The sequence below is a fragment of the Melanotaenia boesemani genome, chromosome 18 (assembly GCF_017639745.1).
Source record: "Melanotaenia boesemani isolate fMelBoe1 chromosome 18, fMelBoe1.pri, whole genome shotgun sequence".
Classification (NCBI taxonomy): Eukaryota; Metazoa; Chordata; class Actinopteri; order Atheriniformes; family Melanotaeniidae; genus Melanotaenia; species Melanotaenia boesemani.
In genome coordinates, this window is record NC_055699.1 from 33548793 (window position 1) to 33570792 (window position 22000).

Genomic DNA, 22000 nt, shown 5'->3' on the forward strand with positions numbered 1-22000 from the left:
AGCAGGAGAAACACAGTCAGCCTAGCTCTGTCCAAGGCTAATAAAAGCTCAGCTCACAATTAACCATTTACCAAAACTTCTTACACACAAAATGTAATTTATCTATAGTCAGTCATCCTATTCTCTGGTAGGGATGTCCCAATCCAATCATGTGATCAGAAATCAGGACCGATCATGTGCTATGTATTCTCAGAATTTTTGGTCTGATCTATAATATTTCAAAGCAAATGGGGAAAATGTATTGGTAAACACAATGACTGGAGACCACTGTCAAAGTTTTTGTGCCTCTGATTCATGACTACATGTCACTCAACTTGTCATCATCTGGCCAATTATTGGTTTGTTCAACCTGCAGGTTGGTAGGAAGCAAACTGGAAATAGGCCCGATTTTTTAAATTTGAATCTGCCTAGTCTGATTGCACTAAGTGAATGAAGTAAATAATACAGTAAATAAAGTGTTTATTTATCTATTTCAATGTATTGTATTTATTTATTTGAATAAATAAATAAACAGGGCAGCATACAGCAGTTTCACCGCATTCAAATCACAAATAAGTTTATGAACATGTATCAGCAAAGAGCAACACAGATAACTGACTAACCACATGTGAGAAAACGCTTTGACCGAAAACGCGTGTAAACAAGTTAAGCTGTAAAACAAAGGTACCCTGCTGCCATCAGTCATAAAACCACACAAGATAATATCTACTAACAATAGCTAATGTGACTGAAGCAATGATCAGAAAGATGCTAACGTTAGCTTCAAGGCTGTCCACTCAGGTAGAGCATATGGAAAATATCATTTACATGCATTATCCGAGATACTTACCTCACACGGCGTTTGCATGTCCGCTGGGGCTGTAACCAAAGAAAGGTCGGCTGCAGTCTACATCCTTGGAGATCATGGGTCCGCGAGGAAAAGTCTTCAGTCATGACATGCCAACAGCGAACCTGATTGGACAACACTAATCCCAACCTTCTGTCACTCCTCAAACATCTGGCTAATTATTGGTGTATTCGGGCGGGTTGTTCGTTATGGGCGGGACAAAGCAAAATGAAAAAGGCGCAAACTTTGAAATTTGAATCTGCCTGATATTCATTCACTAAAGTCTTCATTCATTCTTCATATGAATATATATATGTATATATATATATATATATACATATATATATGTATATATAGATAGATAGATAGATAGATAGATAGATAGATAGATAGATAGATAGATAGATAGATAGATAGATAGATACAGTCAGTGTCAGTGGCTCAGACAAAGTATTCAGACACCTTCACTTTGTTCACAGTTTGTCACATTTTGTTTCACAAACCAGAGTGATCATCTTGTATGTAGGTGAAAGAGATGTATAGACTTGATGAACAGATCACCTGACAGGATGTTTTAAAATAAGAGTATTTTGAACCATCCAATAGCTCCATGTAGATCCATGTGTGGAGGAATTGCTGTGAATATATGCATTTGTATTAACGTGATATTATTTTGTAAGCTGCCAAGGTGGGTTTGGGGTGAGGTGGTGAATGGTGTAAAAAGAAAATAATGGCATAGAGGTAATCTTAATCTGTATTCACGTTCCTTTAAAGTAGAATGTGCATCTCCTGAAGGAGATGAGATGATGGATGCTGCTGTGTTCTTGCTGTGTTCTTGCTCTCTGTAGAAGATGTTGCTAGCTGTTAAATGGTGGCTGTCAAAAAGAAAGCCAAATTGTCACATTAAATGAAGCCTAATAGACGTAAAATAAGCTGGGCCCAACTACAGAAGAGGATACGAAGTGGTCAAATATTTTAGTCCGCATGGCTAAATCATCTTTCATAGTTAGGGATTGTTGTGGAATTTTTATTATCAAAGATCACGCACTAAGTGAGAATTAAACAAAGTATTTTTATTAAGACCTGACCAGCAATGGGAGTCATACAGTCAAACAGCTTTGGCTGAGCGAGTCCGCAGAGATACACATGGGCTTGTTTAATATAGACTCGCATGACATGATATCATCAAGGTCATTGAAGCAAATCCTCAGTACACTGTCTTCAGACCCTGCTCAACCTGGTACAAAGTTTCTAAAGAATGTTAACAGCGATGTGATAAGAAAGAAGAGCTCATTACTAAATATTTTCTGGGTACAGGTGGTTCAGCTCAGTGAAACAAGTGAAACGTAAATCATGGTTTTAATAATACAAATTGTAGACTGCAGAATATACGGGTTATGTGTATAAATTTTCCATTACAGGATAATATTTTGATAGACTAAATCAGTGTTTCCCAAACTTTTTTCTTAGAACACACTTTTTAAAAGCGACAATCATCGCTACCCGATTCACTTTAATTCAGCTTTATTTATAAAGCGCATTTCAGGCAACATGATAAAAACAATCATGTCATCTTCAGTACATACACACTTACTAACACACCCACTCACTGCACCCACTCACACAACCACATATGGACACATGCACACACACACAGAATGTTGTTGAGAAAAGATGGCTTGATTCTAAAGATGGCTACTAACGTGGCATGTCTGTGTCAGGCAAGGTGTTCCATTTTCATGGGGCATATGGTGCAAGAAATTAGTAAGTTGCCTCTGCTTGTTGACCAAAGTGTTCTTGCTGGGGTGTAAGTGATGAGCATATTTATCATGTATTGAGGTGCAAGGCCATGTAGTGCTTTGTAAACCATGAATACTATTTTTAAATCGATTTATGTACTGGTAACAAAGATTTAAGAACAATTCTATATATACATAATGTATTAAATGTATTGTTATACATTCATGGATTCATTTTTCTGAGTCTGATTTTGACAGAAAACCCCTCAATTTGGAAATATTTTTGAGATGATAGAAAGATGATCTTTTAATGTGGATGATATGCCTTCTGAAATTTAGATTGCTGTCCAACATCTATTCCTTGCTTCAGTTGTGCTGTCTTAAGAGAGAGAAAGAGAGAGAGAGAGAGAGAGAGATATGAGATATATTTATGGACCTGAATGAGCCTATTATTATTATTATTATGACATAAGGGTTTTGAGTTGTGGTTTATTGCAGTAATTTTCTGCCAATTTTCTGATATCTGCCAGTGTGCTGCATCAGACAAACCCATCAGTTCAACATGAACAGCACATCTCAATCTATCGCGTGGGCAGTGCCTGACCTGCGTACGACGGTGATAACTGGCCAATTACAACCGGTTGGTATCATGTCTATGGTAGAGTGCCTCTAGAGAGAGAGTGGCGCCACCGGACGCTCAAAACGCTTGCCGATCACGTGGTCCACGTAGCCTCCAAAAGTTCCAGGAAGTGCTTGGCGGCCAATACAAAATAATAAGAAAACTACGATAATCGGTAAATAATGATCAACGAAGGCTTTGCTTTGCAATATTTTTATAGTTGTGTTCATTGATATGAATCATGTTAAGTTTACTAAACCTGTATGACATCAACAGCAATGTAAATCGTAATTTTTCTGTTTTTTTAACTTTATCTTTCAGACTGAGGCATACCAACAGGTGACGACAATGATTTACCAAGTGACTACACAATAAATCTAGGCTCACAGCATAATGATAACTGTTCTTACAGGAAATCTATATCCAATAAATAAAATTTAGATCCCAATTCATTTCAAATAAATGGGTTATCTATTCTTACTTATTAGTATCTACTTGTGTGAATTGCTTTTAAGTCTTAAGACTTATTTTGACTGAGGCAGACTGATAACTACACAAGTCTGGACTCACAATATAATGTGTTCTTACAGAAAATCCATGGCAAATAAATAAAATTTTGATTTCAATTCATGGAAAATACATGGCTTTCTATCACTATTTGTTAACTATCCCAAGACTTACTCCCTACATATACATAATATATCAGACAAACACCCTTTGTTTTCCAAATGCATTTAATACCTAAAAGAATTCCTTTACAATAGCATAAAACTCGACTAGATCAGCATGTCTAGCCATTTCTTTTCTCTGCTATCCTTGAATACAGTCTTCACCATGGTATGCTGTGCTGCATGGGGATGCTCCAATCGCTCAGAGAAAGGCGTGCGTATGTATGGCTTCCCCAAAGACAGGGACAGAAGGAAAATATGGATGGCCAAAGTCAGCAGGATACATTTGACCACCATCAGGGACTGTGAAAACAAAAAAATATGTGAGGTAATCATATTAAAACAATGCATTTACACATTTTCAAAGACCATATCATTGGGAAGTTTAATATTTTTAAATTAAACACAGAGAACACATCACAGGGAGATTTATATGGTTGAGGTTGCAGAATGTAGAAAAAAAGACAGGAAACAACACTTAAAAGTGGCCAAACCAGGAAGGTGAAGAAGAACAGTATCCCAGTTAACGTCAGGCAACCCCAGAACTGCTGAAAGTTCTTCAGGACAATGCTGCACGACGGAAGAGTGATATACTTCCCTTAAGCATCTCTCTGCTTCTCTGCTCTCATCCTGCACACTGAGTGCTGAGTGCTGTCTAGTGCAGCAAATGTACCCAAGTACAATCAGCCACTTATTTTGTATTTGTATATTTTGTTAAGTTCTTAAGGTTAACATGTTTGTTACATTTAACAGGTTAGGTTTTATAGTTGCAAAGATTGTAAACATATATACTAAGAGTATTGTGCTATCTAATACTGTGTATTCAACCACAATGTGATATATGCTAGACATGTCCATAGTGCCAGATAAAAGTGAGCTGTGGTGTATGTCAACTATGGTGAGGTAACTCTGCAGGCACATTTTGAGGCTGACCAGTTTATTAAGACCAGCAAGGGCAAGATGAGGCTGAGAGAAGATGCTATACCCACCATCTTTGCGCATCACTCTATGAAAAAAAAAAGAGGAAGGCCCCAACTCCACGATGCCCTCTTTCACCTGCAAATGCATGGTCCATAGCTGCACAGCAAATTCAACAAGGTTGATTTAACTCCATGGTAGTTAAATTCAACACTTTTGAAGTGTCTATATGAGTCCACACCACAAAGTGTCAAAACAACACTTTTGAAATTGTTGAGCATTTAACACTAAGATAGAGTTGATTTTTACTCTCTCAGTAGTTATAATTTAACACTTGTCAACACTGTTTGGTGTTTGATTATTTCAACACTTGAGCAAAGAGTTAAAATTTAGCACGGTCAGTGTTGTTCATTAAATCTAAATAGAGTTGCACACCACAAAATTAGCACTGCCACATTGACTCCATCAGAGTTGATTTGAACACTTTTAAAGTGTCTATATGAGTCCACACCAGATATTGCTAAACTAACTCATTTTGTAGAGCTGGTAAATTAACACCTTGTCACTAACTCCAAATGATATAGTAACTCTTGTTCAGTTTGTACAAATTACTAAGAGTTTACTGAAATAAAGAGGCCGTGTTAGTTGGAAAACATTTTTTTAACTGCACCACAAACATTTAGAAAAAATGCTTAAAACATGTAACAGTATGGGACAATGTATTCTCTCTCACTCTCATTAGAATATTGCTTATCAAAAGGTCTAAAATAAGCAAGCTGGTCAATGCAAATCACAGCATGTTCATTACTTTGCTCTTCTATACAATATGAATGAAAGTGCTCATCAAAGTACAGTGTGTTGACAGCACAACCTATGATAAAAGCCTGCTGTTCATGTATTACAATACTACAGATCTTCTTAAACTCTGGTAGGTCGTAGGATGCTCCAGTACAAATAAACAGACCAACCTGGTATTCAGTACCATAATTTTTTACCCAATTTGTAGTTGAAACTTTTGAAGATGAATGTAAATCTAACATCTGACACAGTAAATTTCCACCCTCCAGGTTAATAAGAGTCTTTACTTTTTAAAGGACCATATTCAAATCTTTTAAAATAATAGTTTTCATAATAAAAAGCCAATTGACGCTGGTGTTGTTTAACTAGAGTTTTTTGTAAGATTTTTAAAAATTTTTACAGACTTCTTAAAGAAATTGTGCTTTGCTTCAAATCGCATACACCACATATGGATAAGTGGGCCAATCTTTTTCATACATCTTGGATAGTGGATCATTAAGTGGTGCTTAGGAATTAATTTTCTATCAGGTAACAACATTTTGAACATGTTATGGTGGTCATGAATTAAATATTTCAAATAACATATCATGCCATCGGTAAGGGTTGTGGAAAACACAATATCAACGATTTGCAACAAAAGGAGTATTGCGGCTAGATATCCAACGGCAACTTGCTCAGCCACGGCAGGCTAAACAGGGGAGTGAACTTGACGACGCGCACTACGTTCCTCTTGTCTTTCAATTGTTTATTCATACTTTCACATAATCCAATATTATCCTTATTTACGTGAGTACAAAACAATGCATATTCCATCCTTTTATGACTAACATTCTTTCTTTTTTCCTCTCGAACGCGTATGCGGTCAACAAACAATAACGCTCCCCGGCTCACCCCACCTCTACATCATCAAGAACCGACCAAGCGCCCAGGTGACTGCAATTATTTATCACCACTTACAACCCAAGTGCCACACCCACTTCCCAAACACCAATTAAGTGTGTACACATCAACAAAAGTACAAACATGAAACATGTTTATAGTTATGGCTTCTACATTCCGGCCCCTAATTAGTCTAAAGATTAATTACATCACCAATGATATGTAGGAGACAAACTTATTGACAAAGCAACATTTCATGTTACATACATTTCCACATACGTTAACCATGTAAACCAACCAATAAACCCAGGAAAGGTTACAATCAAGTCCAGTCAGAAAATGTCCACATCAGTGAAGTCTCAACATTCTTTTACAGTCAGTGTATGAACTCATGGCTCTTCTGCTTCCTGAAGAAGGCACACCTTCGTGATTGGTCTATCCCGGCAGGTAGTCTTAGTCCTAATACGAACCTGTCGCACAAGTCCTCTTCTATCAGGAATCACCTGAACCACTTTTCCAACCATCCATGAATTTCGAGGTGCAGAGTCATCCACAATAACAACGATGTCCCCAGGAACAAAGTTTCTTCTGGTAACCTGCCACTTTTGACGCTCCTGTAGTTGTGGCAAGTACTCCTTCACCCAGCGCTTCCAAAACAGATTTGACATATACTGGACTTGCTTCCATCGTCGTCGTGCGTATATGTCATCCCTCTGAAACACTCCCGGTGGTAATAATGGCTTAGACTTAAGTAGCAGGAGATGGTTTGGAGTTAGTGCCTCCAAATCATTAGGATCTGTGGATGCCTTAGTGATGGGGCGACTATTAACAATAGCCTCCGCCTCACACAACACCGTATGGAGACCTTCCTCATCAAGAATCTGTGTTTTCAGAACGGAATTCAGCACCTTGCGCACGGATCTTATCAGTCTCTCCCACACTCCACCATGATGCGATCCTGTGGGAGGATTGAAGTTCCATCTGATTCCCTTTTGAAGAAGGACGTTATTAATCTGATCATGATTCCACCTTGCTACAGCTTCTCTCAGCTCACGCTCAGCTCCAACAAAGTTTGTACCATTGTCTGAGCGTATCTCCATCACCTGACCACGTCTAGCAGTAAAGCGTCTCAAAGCATTAATGAAAGAATCTGTGTCTAAAGAAGACAACACTTCAAGATGCACAGCTCTTATAGCCAAGCCCGTAAAAATGACTCCATATTTCTTCACTGTGCTCCTTCCTCTTCTAACCTCAAACGGCCCAAAACAATCCACCCCAACCCTGGAAAATGGAGGTTCATCAGGAATAACCCTGTCCTGAGGAAGGTCTGCCATTTGTTGTTGGCCTGGAGCAGCATGCAACCTGCGACAGACAACACATTTTGATAATATCTTTCTTATGGCAACACTAGCACCCGGAATCCAAAATCTCTGACGCAACATTGAAAGCATATGATTACGTCCTCCATGTCCTGTAATCTGGTGTATATGATGGAGAATGAGATCAGAGACATGTAGATCTTTAGCCAATATAACAGGATGTCTAGCTTCATCTGGCATAGATGCTCTTTCCAGCCTTACTCCCACTCTCAGAACACAGTCTTCCCATATAGGATTTAGCTTGAAAAGGTGACTACTTCTTTTCACACCTTCACCCTTCTGCAAACCTTTCACTTCATCCGGATACCTCTTTCTTTGACAATAAGAGATGATGGCTGTCTCAGCTGTGTCTAACTCCTCAATCGTAAGAGGACCTCTTGCAACTTGACCTTTAACAGCTTTCATTTCTGTTTGTAGCTAGGGATGGTGAAACCGAGGCCTCATGAATCATCGAGCCAACTTTGAACCAAATGCTTGAAAATGGCTTAGTGTTCTGAATCATTTGACCAAACCAAAGAGCTCCATCTGCTGGCTGTGGGAGTCTGATGTATTAGAAGGACAGCACTGACACCTCACATCTGTCATCCCTATCTGAACTTTGAATACCTGTTCAATAAACGATACGTAATCTACCATCCGAGTGAATATTTATTTTCTGTTGTTCATATAAATAACAAGGAGGGGTATTAGGTAACATTTGTTTAGGTAACAGAATTGTGGTGTAACTTAAGTAAACCAATCTGTAATGATAGTAGTTACTCAGTGGGAAGGCATGAGGGAAGGAGTGTTTGTGCAACGGGTATAGTGACTGTGTTAGGGATTTTATACAGTTGTAATAAAATTGTTTACTGTTTTATGTGTCTTATATATTTATAATAGATATTGCAAATGCGTGTTATCGTCTACCTCATGTGTTGTTTTCTTTTGTATAGCTGACCGTTGTTAAATGTGGTACAACAGTTTATAGCACACTGCACATTTATGTACATAGATTATTTACTCAGTTTTTTTGTTTATCTTCTATCTAGTTTTTTTATTTCAAATAGTTTATTTTTATTTTATAATGTTTTATGGCATTCAGGTTGGACGGCAAAGTAAGTTTTTCATTGTTCAGGGAAACTTGTTTCCTTACTGTGCAAATGACAAAGACACTTTGAATCTTGAAATGTATTATGAGGTAAAAAAACTTTGGCAACTTTGTGATGTGTCATAGATTTTTATTTTGAAATGTATTTTCTGTCAGGCTTCAGTCTGCTCCTCTTCTCGCACACTACCTCTCCAGCTTTGGAGAGGTTGCACCTGAAAGAAACACAAGAACAAAATTGTAATTAACCAAGTTTAAAAACATTAAATTCTCTGCTGATGGTGATCAGAAACCAGCTTGGTGTCTAAGGTCCTGCAGGTGGTGGTTTTTTCTCTGCAGCTGCAGACTGAGACGTTTCCTCTGATGCTTCTGGTTGAAGTTTATGATTAACGTTAAAGTCTGCTCTTTGCAAGGCTATTTAAAAAACATCTATATAAAGAAAGGGGAATTAAGCTTACCTGTGATGTTGAAGGCACCACCTGCTCCGTCCTTCTCTCATAGGCTACTCTGAGCTCCTTAAGCAGTTACTCTGGCAACGGCGTCTTGCGCAGACGTTTGTTTCCCCAAATCTCTAAAAGCTAAATGTGATTCAATATAAGCTCGTGCTGATGTGATGCTTTTCCTAAATTTGTTTTCAAAATGCAATGTCGCACAATCGCTACAGAATCTCCTCTCAAAAACCCGCGATCTCCTCAGTGTTCGGAATCTGAGAGATTGACAAGCCCGGTCCCTTCAAAGATCCCGCTCGCTGCTCGATACGGGCTGATGACGTAACGAGGCCTCGTTTGGTCTATCACGTGACTTTTGGCATGCTGAATCAATGCTCTGAGACAATGCTCACAACACTTCCGTGTCACATGCTCGACACGTGATCGAGCAGACCGCTCGAGCATAACATCCCTATTTGTAGCTTCTTTTCCAGCTGCTCTTTATCTAGGTCAGACTGAGAAAGTGACAACCTTAGTTGCTTTCTGCTTTGAGAAAGATCTACAAGCAAACTCCTAAACCTAAGAAGCCAGCCCATCATTCTTTTCAGACGAACCCATGAAGTGATTGATAAAACTCATAACTGAATCTTTCTGCTCATCAGCTTGAGCTACATTCACAGTGGCACTTGTCTTAATTTCAGGATCTAGAGGAGAAACCGTTGCAGACACATCCGGATTTACCGGCCAATCTCTTTCAGATTGTTTAAGAAACTCAGGACCTGATAACCAATTTTTAGCCTTCAAGAGAACCTCCACTTTAGCTCCCCTAGAGGCCATGTCTGCAGGGTTACTTGATGTATTGACATATCTCCACTGTGACACAGTAGAAGCTGTCAGAATCTCTGATACCCGATTGGTCACAAAGGTCTTAAACCTTGAGGTTTCATTTCCAATGTATTTCAGAACAGATGTACTATCTGTCCAGAACACTGATTCCTGGAGTTCCATCTGCAGTTCCCTTCTCAATAGCTTATCTATTCTGCTTGCAGTCACAGCAGCCGTTAGCTCCATACGAGGGATGGTAACAGGTTTCAGTGGAGCAACATGTGCCTTTCCCATTAAGAATGAACAGTGCACCTGTTCAAGATTATTCTGCTGTAACAGATAAGACACCGTTCCATATCCAGTTTCGCTTGCATCTGCAAAGTGATGCAACTGAGCATAACACACCTTTCCAAAGTTGGGGGGTTTCAGGCATCTGTCAGCCACAAAATGTTCTAGCTGATACAGCTCTTCTAACCAGACCCTCCACCTTTGTACAGCATCATCTGGTAATGCATCATCCCAACCTAACTTTCTTCTACACAAATCCTGAAGGATTCTCTTAGCCAAGAGCACAACTGGTGCCAGGAATCCTAAAGGATCATAAATGGAACCAACAATGGACAATATGCCCCTCCGTGTTGCAGGTCTGTCTTTCAGGATGATTTTAAATCTGAATAAATCTGACTGTGCGCACCACTGCACACCGAGGACTCTTTCAACAGGCAAGGAGTCACTATTCAGATCAAGATCTTTAACCTCCTTTGATCTTTCTTCTTGAGGTACGCTAGTTAGCACTTTGCGACTGTTGCTAATCTATTTAACCAGCTGAAAGCCTCCTTTAGCACATAGAGCTCGCAATTCTTGATAAAGCATTACTGCTTTATCTTCAGAACCAACAGACACAAGGCAATCATCTACATAAAACCCATGCAGAACAGTATCAACTGCCTTCTTGTTAAAGTGCTCATGGTTATCTTCAGCACATTTTCTCAAGGCAAAACATGCACAGCTTGGAGAAGATGTAGCTCCAAACAGATGTGACAGCATTCTATATTCCACCAGGTCCTGTTTAAGGTCTCCATCAGGCCACCACAGAAACCTCAACAGGTCACAGTCGTACTTGGTTACCCTAACTTGGTGAAACATAGCCTCGATGTCTGCCATGAGGACCACTAGCTCCTTTTGAAAACGAGTTATTACTCCAATCAATGTGCTGGTAAGTTCTGGGCCCTGTAAAAGTTGGGCATTCAAAGATGTTCCTTGGAATGTAGCTCCACAGTCAAAAACAACCCTGAGATTTTTCTTCTGTGGGTGGTACACCCCATGATGTGGCAAGTACCATACCCTGCCATCACTGCGATCCAGATCATTAATTGGCACCCTTTCAGCATACCCCTTGGCAATGACATTGCTCATCCAGCTTCTGTACTCAGCATGGAACAAACGGTCTTTAATCAACCTCCTTTTAAGATTCAGAGCACGCTGCTCTGCAACCTTCTTATTGTTTGGCATTATCACACCATCTTTTCTGAAAGGTAGCCCAACACTGTAATGACCATCAATCAGCTTAACTGACTCTGTGACAGTGTTGTGGCTTTTGCCCGGTCGAGTCCCCGACTCCGCGACCGTGCTCCGTCCACGAGAAGGGGCGCGCCTCCCGGCTGGAGCTCCTGTTCTGCCTCCCTTTCTCCTTCTTCCCCGGTCGGCTCCGGCTTTGACAGTTAACTTCACTCGCGCTTAAAGAGAATCTGACTCCGATACTTTCTTTAAATGGTTTATTGCAGTGCACAAAGGTTGCTGGCAAAATCAGACCGCACGAACTGACCAGAATTCTGCTACGCAGGACTCTTTAAGCTCGTCTCTCGACCCCTCCTCTCCTTCCAAAACTCTCTCTTCCACATCTGGTTTCTATCAGACCTTTCTCCCACATAAACACACACACTCTTTAGCCTCATGATTCCCCTCAGCTCCCCCACACACACACATCTGCTTGCACAATCCTTGTAGCGGAAAAACATCTCCTGATCTTTCCAGTCACAGAGCTTCTGTTTACTCTGGCTTGTTTTCTCGCATTCCGTCCCGGTCATCTCGCCCTCGAGTTAGTCACGTAGCTCTTATTAATCAGAAAGGGTCGTTTAGCGAACAGTGTCCTGAACTGACTTTTTCACCACAACAGATTTCATAAAGAGATGATCTTCTCTCGACAGACCATACTGTTCTTCCTGTATACACTCAGGAAAGTCTACTTTCATCTGCTGCTGCCATAACTCATCAAGTCTTGCAACAGAAATCCTATTGATGCTGACATTTGGCTGTACACGGGTAGAGTGACTATTGCCCCTCAGAGGACCATTTACAGTCCAGCCTAGCATGGTTTTGACTGCATATGGACCTCCATTCTTGCTTCTAACAACTTCCCATGGCTCTAAGGCCATAGGAACATTGATTCCTATCAATAGGTCCACTCCTGAGTCTATCTCTTTAATGTTGATGTTCTTTAAGTACGGCCATCTTTGGACATCTACCTGCTGTGGAATATTACCATGATGAACAGGCATTGTCTGTTGTGTGAATATATCAGGTAAGTCACAAAATTCTTCGTTATCCAGCCCAGCAATTTCTAAATCAGAGACAATGTGACTGCTAACCACCTTTTCATGTCCCATTGTTCTTAACAGAATATCTGTTTTCCTCCCTGTAAGCTTCAGTCTATTCATAAGACTTTCAGTACAAAAGGATGCTGAGCTTCCAGGATCTAAGAAAGCATAAGTCACCAGTGTCTCATGCCCTTTCTTTGATTTTACCTGCACTGGTAATATAGAAAGTGTACAATCATTCTTACCGGCCCCTTTAAGACCACTTGACTGTACAGAAATGACATCATGGCCATTAACCGTTTCAATTTCCCTTTTAGTTTGTCCTGCACCAAATTCCTTTTTCACAGGGTTGATATGTAACACAGTGGGATGCTTCAGATTGCAGATGTTACAAGAAAGACGTTTCCTGCAATCTTTGCTCCTGTGTCCAATGCACAAACAACCAAAACACACCCCATTTTCTTTCAAAAAGGACATTTTTGCAATGTGTGTACTTTTTCCCAATGAAGAGCACATATCTAACATGTGTCCAGCCCCACAAAACAGACAAACTTTTCCATGGGACGTATCTTTCACTTTTTTCACCCCAGACTCATCTTTCCTTTCTACTGAATGGACAGTTGTTGCAAAGCTACTTCCCTTCGCCTTAAAATCAGATCTACCTTTGGGGTTCCTTGCCTCCTTTCTTACAGGTACTGAAGAATCTTATATGTTTCCAAAAACTGGGTCATTTGCAATTTTGACTTGCCTTTCAATAAACTTAACAATATCCTTAAATGTAGCTCTTCTATGACATTCCTCCTGTAAGTCACAGACAATATTTCTCCACTTATCTCTAAGTTTATATGGCAATTTCTTTATAATCCCTTGCATGTTAGCTGGTATATCCAACTCATGCATTGACCCATCTTCATCAATTACATTACTGCAACTCCTCAGTAGAAAACCATATGCCTGTAAAGCTTTTACATCCTCTGATTTTATCATAGGCCACATCAAAACCTTCTCCATATAAGCAGAGGCTACTTTCAATGAATTTCCAAAATGTTCCTGAAGCAATGCCTTGGCCTTGGCATATCCATCATCATATGGCATATGATGGCAACTTCTGACAAGCTCTCTTGGCTGTCCCCTGGTGTACTGCTCAAGAAAATACAAGCAGTCTTTAGCACTTGGTGTTCTTTCTTCAATGCTATGTTCAAATGCTCTCATAAAGGTTTGATATTGCAAAGGATCACCATCAAATATCTGAATCTCTCTTCTTGGAAGCAAGAACAAAGACTGCTGCTCAACTAGCAAAGAAGTAATTTTATTTTGTTTTGCCAATACTGATGTTAAGTTAGTCTGCTCATCATTACTTTGCATTAATGGTATAGAAGAAGCCGTCTGCAACTGTAATTGAGAATGCAACTGAGTACCCTGTTTCATACTCTGCTGCATCCGCAGCTTTGGCTGTTCAAACACATTAGTTTGTTGTGCAGGCACAGTATTATTAACTCTTGTTTCAGATGGATATTGCTGTTGATTACCTGCAGAAACACTCAACCTTGACTGTGCACTAGTCACAGGAACAAAAGTTTCTGCAACAGCATTTAAAGTTTGAACCATCTTCTGACCTCCATGCAAATAACTGTTCATCAGATTTACCACGTATGGAACTAGAGACTCGTGAACTCTGACCAGATCTGAGAACCTTCAGTTTTGCCATTGATGCTGCTAATTCCATTTCCACATCAAGCTGCTCTCTTTTTATCCTAAGTTGTTCTTCTTGCTCTTCCAACACATGTTTATTCTTTAAAAGTTTTTGACGAACAACCAGCGCAGCTATTTCTGCTTCAGTTTTAATCCGTGCTGATGAAGTAGATGAAACACCAGACCTGTTTCCCAGTGAACTCCTTTTCTTTGACCTTCTGCTTTCTACATTAGAGATACTGTCATTAGGTTGAACATCATCTTCACTAACTCCAGTTGTTGAACTCCTCTCTGAACGTTGGCAAACACCAGACTCATTTCCCTCATTTTGTGGAACTGCTATTTCCACACAACTTAGTTCTGATCCTAATACATTATTATTTTCCACGTTCTTCTCTTCTGAGCTTTGTCCAGGTTGTCTATTTACATGATAAACCCATTTCTTGACTTCTTCAACCAATTCAGAATTGTGTTTCTGTAAACTAGAAAACCACTCATTCTGTTTATCCTGTTCCTCCACGGGAAGCAAAGAAATGACAGATTCATGAAGCTTGTTAGCATCATCAAACAGCTTAGACATGTCATCAAGATGGGACTGAATCTTAGAAGCATTTTCTTCATTCTGCATAAGGTCTTTAATCACTTTTATAACAGCCTTTATGTTGTTAACCTTTGTCTTCCGATCTGATTGAAGCCTTTCTATTTTCATTCCCAGAGCCTTTACAGTAAGTTTTACTTGTCTTTTCTGTTCATCCTTTGTACCAACATCAGAACTTGCATGTCCTTCACCTGGTTCCATTTTTCTCCAACAAAGCAAGAGTAAATCATGCTAAATTCATATCTCTTATCTCATTAATATAGCCCATTTATCACAGTAACGTACACAGTTGATATACAAGGTCGGCAATTAAGTAAACAGCATCAGTCCAACAGACAAATGAAAGTCTTTAATTCCCCGCTAAACTGCCTACCAACAGCTTACTAAAACTCACCCTTTCCTTTGGTGAGCGGCGGGTATTTATGCATCTATATACCGTCAGCCTTGCAGAAGACTGTCTGTCTTAAACAAGAACCGCGGCGATGCTCCCAAGCATATAGCTTCAACCACTTTTCCACCACTAAACCATAAAACAATACAACCACCTAATGCGGTTGTACCGCTAAACCTATCAGGGGAAATTAACTCGCTTTCATATAAATCACGTTTCGTGTAGCCATACCTTAATTCCATGGGCTGCAATGAATGAATCAAACCTGACCATTAATGAACGTAGGCTGAGACCTTCCAACCACGTCGATCCACTCATGGTGTCTCCGCGAACGCCAACTTGTCCATAAAGATGTCCCAGAACTCCAACTTCGTAATAATCCTACGGGCTCTTCTTGATAAACTTTAATCCTTTCCAACGTTAGATGTTTGATGTTTGTTGACTAATTATTGCGGCTAGATATCCAACGGCAACTTGCTCAGCCGCGGCAGGCTAAACAGGGGAGTGAACTTGACGACGCGCACTACGTTCCTCTTGTCTTTCAATTGTTTATTCATACTTTCACATAATCCAATATTATCCTTATTTACGTGAGTACAAAACAATGCATATTCCATCCTTTTATGACTAACATTCTTTCTTTTTTCCTCTCGAACGCGTATGCGGTCAACAAACAATAACGCTCCCCGGCTCACCCCACCTCTACATCATCAAGAACCGACCAAGCGCCCAGGTGACTGCAATTATTTATCACCACTTACAACTTACTTACACTTACTCCCTGGCAGCGGGTCGACTGGACTGCGCTCGTGTCAGCTGCGTCCGGACTTGCTGTGATGGGAGACCCCTCCCCCCCCCCCCCCCCGCCACGTGTTTCTGATGTTGTGATTGTCTGAGTTTTGTTCTTTATGTACTGAGGAGTGTTTTTTGTATCTCAATAATGGGCCCTTAGGCCCAGTGTGGAGATGCCTTTTTTTATCCTCTCCAGCTACATCTTACTCCCCTAATGTTACCTTTCACCTATATCTAAGACAAGGAGCGCTGTCAAATGGCTGCTCCGTCAGTCTGCCTGTTCCTGTTGTGTTATATGTTGTTTTGTCTAGTCTTGGATGGGTTGTACTGAAAACATGAATTTCCCTGCAAGGGATTAATAAAGTATTTCTGATTCTGAACCCAAGTGCCACACCCACTTCCCAAACACCAATTAAGTGTGTACACATCAACAAAAGTACAAACATGAAACATGTTTATAGTTATGGCTCCTACAAGGAGTAAGAAGCTCCAGTATTTATTGTCCCTTTCAACTATATCACCAAAGATAAGGGGAGTGTTGCGGAGAACACACCAAGACTGAATGGCATTGAAACCTAAGTGTTTACTGTTGTCATCTAGTTTTAACCCACTTGGTTTGTTTTGACGTTCCAAGTAACCATAATTAAAGCTATTTATCCTGTCCATTAATGTGTTCATGGAGATGTAGCCATTTTTCATCAGGTACTGAAAAACCAACTTAAGCTCGTACTGTACGACCCCTTCCAACAAATCGTGCATTATATCAACAGCATAATTGTCACTGCTATGAAAATATTTTAATGAATTGAGCACACAATATTTTTTAACACCATAAATGGAAAGCAGAGCAGGATCTTCTCTTAGAGCATTACAATGTTCAACAATGAGTTCTCTAGAACGCAGAACAAGACCAGGATTATTCTCAGTAAACACAGACTGAATTTCTTCCTTGTTTGTCAGACAGAACCTACACCAGTGTGTTGCACTAAATGATTCAACAAATCCTAACAAGCTATTTAAAGCAAGGTTATCACCTGTAACTTGAATTACAGAGCCAAACAATGGTTCTTCAATGAATGGAAGTTTGATTCCTTGTGTTTCTAAAATTTCCAAATCATCAATTAGAGGCTTTAATATTTCCTCAAAACCATATTTTTTTAAATCTTCTGTGTAGAAAAGAACTGCCAGATGTACATTCATCAGCACTGAGTTCATCTTTGGAGGGAGGTTTTTTAAAGTAAAATAAACACAGCCAAGTTTGTGGATCCCCTTTTTTGACCCTAATGGGTTTGCCATTTCAAAATCATCGTAATACAGCAAAATCTGTAGAGCATACTTCTGTTTTGAAAATAGAGGATGGTTTTTAAAATATAATCCATCACTTATGTCACTGTATGTCTCAATTTTTCTGCATTTCTCTTGTAAAAAACACTCCCTTATCTCACTATTTTTGAAAATTGAATTTAATGTGCCTAAAATGGGTACATACATGTATTTGTCTGTGACAGGAATTTGACTATAAACTCCTGTAGTTCTACCTCTGCGTGTATCCAATCTCACACCAAGAACAAATTCTTTAGGCTCAACGATTTCCCATTTTTCATCATAATATTTCCGTCTCTTTGTTTCTGTGTTAAATGTTGAAAAAGGATTATCTAATTGGTTTAAACTGAGCTCGATTTCCTTATAAATGTCGGATTCCTTGGCTTCAGGAGAAAATGTTTGGAATGCTGCTTCTCGTGCTTGCATATGTACATCATTGACAACTTCCTCCATTGAAGAAACAATTGTTTGGACTGTATTTTCAGAAAGACCAGATGCTTGTAAATGAGCAACAATTGAGCCACACATTCCAACAAGTGATTTTTGTGTAACAACAGGAGGAGCCTGCAACATAGAGGCTGAAGCTATTGGCTGATCAACTGAAAACTCCTCTCCAGAATGAGTTTGTGTAGCTACTTCCTGATTAGTCTCAGCATTTTCATTAAGTTGATGACTATGTACAGTCATAAGTATGGAAAGCCGTTTTATTCAAAATTAAATAAATAGAAAAATAACTAAATTATTGAATATATATATATGTATATAAATAAGTAAATATATATATATAAATAAGTAAATGTATATATAAATAAATAAATAAATATATATATATATAAATAAGTAAATGTATATATAAATAAATTTATATATATATATTTATATATTTTATATATAAGAATCCCGGTGCTGTGGAAAACATCCTGCCTTGTTCCAGTGCCTAAAAAACCACAACCAGCTGAACCAAAAGACTACAGACCAGTCGCCCTGACATCTCACGTCATGAAAGTCCTGGAGAGACTCTTATTGGCTCACCTCAGCAAGCAGGTGAACACCTTTCAGGACCCATTACAGTTTGCATACCGTAATGGGCTTGGGGTTGAAGATGCCATCATATACCTGCTTCAGAGAGCCCACTCTCATCTGGACCAGTCAGGCAGCACTTTGAGGGTCATGTTCTTTGATTTCTCAAGTGCTTTTAATACGATTCAGCCTGCTCTGCTGTGTGAGAAGCTGCAGAAATTCCAGGTGGATCCCTCCACAACCACCTGGATTTACGACTACCTCACAAACAGACCACAGTTTGTGAGACTGAAAGGTTGTGTGTCTGAGATGGTGGTCAGCTGCACTGGAACACCACAAGGGACTGTACTTTCACCATTTCTATTCACGCTGTACACCTCAGACTTCCAGTACAACTCTGAGTTCTGTCATCTGCAGAAATACTCTGATGACTCAGCAGTTGTTGGGTGTATCAGTGATGGACAAGAAGCAGAGTACAGAGAACTGGTCGGTCAGTTTGTGAAATGGTGCGGTGACAATCATCTCATCTTGAATACCAAGAAAACAAAGGAGATGATTGTTGACTTCAGGAGGAACAAGAACACACATAGAAGTGTTTACATCATGGGAGAGGAGGTGGAGGTGGTGGAGGAATACAAGTACCTTGGAGTTCAGCTGGACAACAGACTTGAGTGGAAAAGCAACACTGAGTACATTTACAAGAAAGGTCAGAGCAGACTCTACTTCTTAAGGAAGCTGAGATCTTTTAACGTCTGCACCAAAATGTTGCAAATGTTCTACAGGTCTGTTGTTGAAAGTGCAATCAGCTTTGCAGCAATCTGCTGGGGCAGCGGCATCAGAACCAGAGACTTGAAAAGAATTAACAAACTGATCAAGAAAGCCGGTTCTGTGCTTGGAGTAACTCTGGAGCCGCTGGAGTTGATCATCAAAAAAAGAATTCTGTACAAGCTGACGAAGATAATGGAAGATCCTTCACACCCTCTACACAACGCCGTGACGAAACAACAGAGTGTGTTCAGTGGGAGGCTTGTTCAAGTCCGATGCAAGACAGAGAGATACAGAAGATCCTTCCTTCCAGCAGCTATCAGGCTGAAGAACAAAGCCCTTAATTAATTAATGTGATTGTTTTAAAAAAAAAAAAAAAAAAAAAAAAATACTACTACTACAATATTGAATTTCCCTTTGGGATTAATAAAGTATTTTTCATTTCATTCATTTCATATATATATATATATATATGCATTAATTTATTTATTTGGGATCATGAGGACACTTTTATTTTGGAGTAATTTTTGAGAGCAACATATAGTGCAGCACCACATTGTGCTGCGCCTATTTCGTGCTTCTGTTTTATTTCGGATCCTTATATTCAAATTAAGGGGCGGGGCTTCTAGACGTGGGCTGAATGTAGTAGGGGCAGAGCCATGGATGTATTACAGAACTGGATAACGGACTGAAAATGGCGGCACGCCGATTTTTCCCAGTGGCCACTCGTGGTACTGCAACAAAAAATCCCATGGGGCCCAAAAAGCATTTTTCCCATAGGCCACAATGGTAAAAGACACAGCTGTAAAACTGTTGACAGGACGTCTTCAGCTTTAAACACAGCTAATTACTAATCTTTCTATTCAATATTTTTAATTCATGGACATTTAATCCGTCAATTATTTTTCAAAAGGCCATAAAAGCCACAGAAAAGTCTCTATTTCTCCGGTGACGTCACGGCTGTGCACATGCACTGCCGAAGCGCGGTCATGCTGTGTCGGGAGCGAGGAGGACGGCTGTTGACTTCAATATGATGGGAAAGCTGTTCGTAAAAGTTAAGTTAAAGTTAAGTTTCTTTTTTCTGATATCGAGTAACTTAATACATTTGTATTCTTAATGTTTGATATTACATGCATGATAGTTCCTGTTTTTAAACGTATTGTGACCTAAATCCTAATTAGCTCTAGGTTGTAGTTACGACCACCTGTTTAAACCACCTGATAGTGCGTTTTACTGGTTTATTTTATGTAAAGAGAGATTCAGCCCATGAATAGATCGGGGAAAGTGAGGGTGGCTTTTTTTTTTATTTGTTAATTTCTTATATTTTGGTTCACATTAGTTCACTTTTTGTTAAGTAGTTTAATCACACTGTTCACCCAGAGGGCAATAGAATTTTTTTTAATTAAAATATTTTGTCTTATGAGCTGCTATTCTATTTTCGTTAGTTCAAATAAAATATGAATAACAGTCTTGACGCATCGCTGTCAGTGATATTTTGTTATACATATACAGTTAAATATTTTGGGAGTGTTGAGCCATTTCATGACAGCGACACAATGTCGCCAAGTTAGGTAAAATAGCCTACAAAACCATTTTCAATCCCTAACGGAAATCACGATACATAAAATACATAACTACATAATAAATATAGAATGGTGATAACCCAAGTGGCCTAGTTTTCCTTAACATAGTCCTCAGTTTAAACAAAGTTTTTTTTTCTTTGTCAATTAAAAAACTGCAGCATTTAACAAAGTGGAATCCGGCAAAACACAAGAAAGGAACATTTTAAGAGACGCAATTGATAATCTTGGTGTCATCCAGGGAATAGCAGAAAAATAAAGAGAATATGCATGGGTAGCACAATGAAATAATGCATTAACAAGGACTTCTAACATTTATTACAAAAGACGTGCCTGAAATTATTCATGAATAAAGGTAGGAATTGTAAGTCATCGTGAAAATTTGACACGGGATTATACAAATATACAATATAGACTGACTTATATTGGGCTATTACGAATCCCATATAGAAATTCATCAGATTAAAACAAACCATCATTTTAACAATTACTACACAACTTTTTCCACGTATATTATATCATTACTTTACATCGAGGTCCGATCGTGTGCCGTAGAAAATCATCATCTGAGTTTGTACAGCTCTCATACTGCAGATTAATGTCGTGACCGCGCGTCGCTGGATCAGGTCACTGGGCTGCGCATTGCTCGTTCACAGTGACGTGAAGCATGATGGGAGGTGACACTACTGCGCATGCTCTATGGGCCCAATATGCGGAAGTAACCCGGAAGCCTGAGAACTTTTTCGGCGTATGCGCTGGGTGAGCAACTTCCATAGAAATGAATGGGCCGCCATTTTCAGTCCGTTATCCAGTTCTATAATACATCCATGGGCAGAGCAGAGTGACTCTAGAGAGAGAGTGGCGCCACCGGAAGCTCAAAACGCTTGCCGATCACGTGGTGCATGTAGCCTCCAAAAGTTCCAGGAAGTGCTTGGCGGCCAATACAAAATAATAAGAAAACTACGATAATCGGTAAATAATGATCAACGAAGGCTTTGCTTTGCAATATTTTTATAGTTGTGTTCATTGATATGAATCATGTTAACTAAACCTGTATGACATCAACAGCATGTAAATCG

At 39.4% G+C, this 22000-nt stretch overlaps 1 protein-coding gene across 1 annotated transcript; it reads right to left on the minus strand.

Moving 5' to 3' along the window:
• Window positions 1-5168: 5168 nt before the first annotated feature.
• On the minus strand, window positions 5169-18239 carry LOC121628577. Its single transcript, XM_041967662.1, has 3 exons — window positions 16711-18239; window positions 6114-6208; window positions 5169-5187 (listed from the first exon to the last, which is right to left on the minus strand). The coding sequence occupies exons 1-3, from the start codon at window positions 18127-18129 to the stop codon at window positions 5169-5171; spliced, it is 1533 nt and encodes a 510-aa protein (XP_041823596.1). The 5' UTR covers window positions 18130-18239.
• Window positions 18240-22000: the final 3761 nt, after the last annotated feature.